The sequence below is a fragment of the Lotus japonicus genome, chromosome 1 (assembly GCF_012489685.1).
Source record: "Lotus japonicus ecotype B-129 chromosome 1, LjGifu_v1.2".
NCBI lineage: Eukaryota > Viridiplantae > Streptophyta > Magnoliopsida > Fabales > Fabaceae > Lotus > Lotus japonicus.
Genome location: NC_080041.1, coordinates 15,049,823 through 15,054,954, shown reverse-complemented (window position 1 = coordinate 15,054,954; position 5,132 = coordinate 15,049,823). Strand labels below are relative to the sequence as shown.

At 41.0% G+C, this 5,132-nt stretch overlaps 1 protein-coding gene across 1 annotated transcript; it reads left to right on the top strand.

Annotated features, from left to right (window-relative positions):
* Positions 1–377: 377 nt before the first annotated feature.
* Positions 378–4,447, top strand: LOC130727863 (protein MAIN-LIKE 1-like). The gene is made up of 6 exons (XM_057579134.1): positions 378–418; positions 2,343–2,586; positions 2,956–3,546; positions 3,641–3,714; positions 3,865–4,141; positions 4,220–4,447. Exons 1-6 carry the CDS (start codon positions 378–380, stop codon positions 4,445–4,447), a joined length of 1,455 nt encoding a protein of 484 aa, XP_057435117.1.
* Positions 4,448–5,132: the final 685 nt, after the last annotated feature.

The following is a 5,132-nucleotide window of genomic DNA, read 5'->3' as shown; positions in this document are numbered from 1 at the left end:
TTGCTAAATCATATCAGTGCCACTTGATATGGCAGAATTCTGGATAAGGGCGATGAAGTACATAAACATGAAAAATATCTTCTTTCGGTTGGTGGGATAAAAAGACGACTTGACCGAGAAAACCACTACAAGGGGAGATTTGGGAAACACTATGGGAATTATGCCTTCAAAAATATGTAGAGAGATAATGAAAACTGCATTGGCCCGAGTACTTCGACCTCCTTCGATTAAGAAACCTCCAAAATATCTTGTTAATTCAAGATATTGTGATTTCCATTAAAGCCATGGCCATAACACAAATGAATACGTTTAGCTCAAAGACATAATTGACCAGATGATTCAATAAGGTAAATTTATGAGATAAGTAAAGAAATGCCATGACTCTAGATGGGGATTGGCAAAACAAAGTTTACAAGATGTGATCTCGAAGTACTTGAACACTGTGTTTGGTAGAATGAAGGTTGTGAAGATAGAGTTATCATAGAGAGAACTTCGCAACTAGCAAGAGAGAAGTAATCTTACCTTGTTTGGTTTAAGCCACACAGGTGTGAGAGAGAGAGAGTTGGAAGGAGGTAAGTTCCTCACCTTTTAGCACTATCTCCAATTTGAAGAGAGATAAAGGCATGCAAGCTAAGCTTTTGATTTTTTTTTCTCCCTTTTGTCCTTCTTTATAGCATCCAAAAATAATAATATATTTCATGGGTGATGGGATAAATGTCTTTGGACTAAAAATACAACTTTCTATGTCATTTTATCTCTTCTTTTTTCTTTTCTCTTTCTATCATAACAAAAAACTTTAAAATCGACTCTATTTCTTACATATTTCTCTCTACTCAACTTCTCTCTTCTCTATCTCTCTTCTTTACGAAACGAAGTGGCACTGAGATACTGGACGAGACGATAAGGAAAATTGCTCTCCAAAGAAATCTATATGAGCAAGCTAATATAAAACTTATAAGACATTGCTGCATATGCAAGTTTTGGGATTTCATCACCATTCAAATTTGAAATCATACAGGAGACTAAAAATAGTGATTTGAATTTTATGGGGACGAAGACCTGTGAAACATTTTAACAAGGACTAAAAGTAGCAACCTCATGTTACATGGACAAAATAATTAAGTCTAAAAATCCACGTTAGCATCCTAATTATCATCCTGCACCCATGTCATCTAGCATGTGACGTGGTGCTCACGTGACACATGTCTACTGGATGATCGTAGATCACCAAAACATTTAACGGTTTTCCACTACTAACATGACTAAATTAAAAAATTAAAATTTCAAAAAGAAGATAGGTCATGAAATATAATTAATTGTAAGTATTACTCAACTTATATTACTTAAACTTAGTTTTTCTATGTACCAAAAAAAAAACTGCTCTTAAACTAGAAATTGGTAGTTTTAAAATAAAAAAGAAATTGGTGATTCTTTACTCTTGTAAAGCAGCAATAAATGAAAATAAAATACAATTTGAATTTTAAAACTATTTTTACTCTTCTAATACGACCGTTAATTGTCCTTTTATTTTTATTTTTAGATAAGTATGCTTTCAAATTTGGGGATGGGAAGAGAAAAGTTGTCAATATATAGGGGAAAATTGGTTTTGCCCCTAACTATGAACTCGAGCCTCCTATGCCAACCAATTTGATCCATTTTCATGTACACAGAGACCAAAAAGAGCTGGTCCATGTCCATCAAGGAATATTCTCCCAAAAGAAAATGTCCGAAGAGTCACATTACATTCTATGATGTAACTATATATTTAAGGGAATTATTATTCAGACCCCCCGATAGCTATTCAGACCCCTCAAAATTGGTGAATTGTTCAAAACGCCCCTATTTAAAAAAAACTTCCAACTTTCCCCACTAACTCCCCCCCCCCCCCTCCCCCTCCCCCTCCACTTCTTCCACTTCTTCAAACTTCTGAAACCTCTCCTCCCCCAAACACATTTCACTCATTCAAAATCTCCCTCCCTCTCTCACGCATCTCCTTCACTGCCTCCGCCTACCACCGCCATCGCCAGCGACACCGCAACCGAGTGGAGTCGCCGCCACCCCCATTGCCACCTTCTGCTGCAACATTCTTCTCGAAACCCAAGTTTGTTACGCGACCCAACCCATTATGTTATGGTTTTGATCGCACCTTGTAGATGCGTCTGTGCCGCAGCTTGAAGGTGCGTGTTCAGAATGCACGCACCTTAAGGGTGCGCTTGAGACGCACCTTTAAGGGGCGACACAGACGCACCCTGAGAGTGCGTCATAGACCCTTATCTGTCAAAGCTTCAATGCCTTTATGTTTTTGTTCAATTTTGAGTCTTATGTTTCCAATGTTGGTTCAGATATGACAAGAACAAAGAATTTGAATGTGCCCTCGGCCAACGAAAGGAGAATCCCCCCACGGCATCGGTACGTAAGGAGCATGAAGTCGCCGCCCTACGAAAGAAAGAAGAAGCACGTAAAAGGCGTGACGAGGCAACCCGTAAAAGGCGTGCAGGTAGTGCAACGACTGCTGCCAGTGCAGTACAGGAGCCTGAGCTTGTGCCTGAACCTGAACCAATACAGGAGCCTGAAGATGATGATATGGTTGTTGCTGAACAGGGTTCTGGTGAAGGAGAGGAGGAGAGTTCTGGTGAAGAAGAGGAGGAGGGTTCTACTGAGGAGGAGGAGAAGGAGGAGGAGGACGAAGAGGAGGACGAAAAGGAGGACGGGGATAAACAAGCGGAACAAGGTGAGGAAGATGATGATGATGACATATTCTTTCCTGGGGGGCCTTATGACAATACCTTGCTGAAGAGCTTCAAGCAACATATATCATTGGAGGAATGGAAGCATTACAAGAAACCTGATGAAGTGCTTGATAGGGGTGTTTTGAAAACCTACCACCATGGAAATGCTATGCTTGGGCATGATAAGGAGAAGCATAATGATGTGAAAAAATGCTTTTCGACTTAGGTAAAGGGAAGGGTTGAGGCTGCTGGTCTATTGCCTTTCTTGACATGCAACTTTCCCTCTGTTGACAAGACCATGCTAACAGCGTTTGTGGAGAGATGGCAGCCGGAGACATCCTCTTTCCATATGCCATTTGGGGAGATGACCATCACACTGGATGATGTTAGTTATTTGCTACACATTCTTGTGAAGGGAAAATTCTTCACTCTCCCAGTCCTGACTCGTGAGGAAGCAGCCACTATATTGCATAAACAGCTTGGTGTTACACAAGCAGCTGCTGAAGAGGAGATTCGAAAGTCCTTAGGACCTTATGCTCGTTATACATGGTTGTTGAAGGTGGCTGAGGACATGGCTAAGGAAGGGAAGACCAAGAAAGCTGCTAGAGCCTTCTTGCTGCGTTTGGTGGGGATGACGATCTTCTGTGGGAAGACAAACAACAAGGTGGATGTTGCATATTTGGGGATGTTCATGGACTTGGAAAAGGTTGGGGAGTATGCATGGGGTGCCATGGCATTGGCTTTCCTTTATGACCAGCTGAAGGACGCCACCAAGGTCTGCACCAGTAGCCTTAGAGGATACTTAAATCTGTTTCAGGTATGATTCTATAACTCTTATTTTAGTTAAATTGTAATTAACGTAATTTAATGTATAAGGTATCACATTTTGATGTATGAGTATTTGATTGCAGGCATGGATATTTGAGCACTTCCCTGCTTCATTGTTTGATAGAAACCTGAACAGGAAATACAATGAGAAAGATCCGTGAGCTTGCAAATGGGTCACCAAGAGGGGGACTGTGGACCTGCATGCGAAGAGGCTAATCCTAGATGACCTTAGGGATAACAGTGTTATATGGAATCCATATGACGGGCATAGAGTGGATTGACCCTTTCGGCAGGAGTGTCTTTACAGTGGGTGGATTCGGCATTCAGGCATCATCCGCCCATATCTTCCAAAGCGTGTGTTGAGGCAGTTCCATATGCTCCAGGATCAATCCAATTTACCACCGGCAAACATTCCCCGTGTTGAGGATATTGATGAGAGGTTTGAGAACATGGCTCATTGCGTGGCTGCTCAACATACTGACACTCCAACGACAACGCCTCGCTACTTTGAGTGGTACAAGTCAATCTCACACCGCTTTGTGGTCCCTCCTGAAATAAGAGGTCCTGTGACAGTAACTCTTGTGGTAAGGATCAATAATTTAATGACTAGTTTGATTTTGTTTATGTTAAAATTTATGATTATGTTTCATTGTTGCTTGTAGAATGTTCTCAAACAATTACGGGAGTTGAGTGATATCATAGTTGATCCCAGTGAGACGCCTCAGCGGATCCTCGAGGCAAACCAGCGTATGCGGGATATCATACTGCAGCACTTGGAGTATGGAGGTGATGATGATGACAATGGCATTGGCAATGGAGTTGCACCTCATGGTGGTGGTGCCCGTGACAGAAAGAAGAAAGGAAAAGCATCTACCTCGAAGACTAGTTAGGTCTAGTGTTTTAGGATTAATTTATGGATGACTGTATTGAAGACAAATTACTTTTCACCTAGGATTAATTTATGTTGACATGTTATGTGATGTTGTGATGTGATTAATTTAGTCTCCAATTGTTGTGTTTTGTACCATTTACCTGCTATGTTTCTTATCATGTTTCTGTTTTTGTACCATTTACTGTTTTAATGTTTATGTTTTGCCTGAAACGTTTCTGTTGCAGAGTTCACTTGTTCACGCACTCTCAGGGTGCGTGAACATCGCACCATCTAGGTGTTCTCGTGACGCACTCTCAAAGTGCGACATAAGAATCGCACACTCAGGGTGCGTCAAAGTCGTACCCTGACGATGCGTCAAAGACGCTCCATGAGAGTGTGTTATGTTACAAAATGTATGTTCTAACAGTAACTTTAAGGCCAGGGTCCCTGTACATTATAGAAGTTCTGAATTAATCGCACTCTTAGGGTGCGTCCTGTAAGACCCAAGATTTTAGAATTTAATAAATAATTAATTTCCAACTCACGCATAGGATTATGTGTAAGCGTGAGAGGAACTTGACTCGTGTTTAATGTTTGGATTAGCGTTATGAAGAAGAAAGTTCAGGAAATGGTTAAGAATAGTTATATAGTCGCTATAGGTTATAGCACGAGTTTCATTCACTTCCGCCTTAGGGCGAAAACGT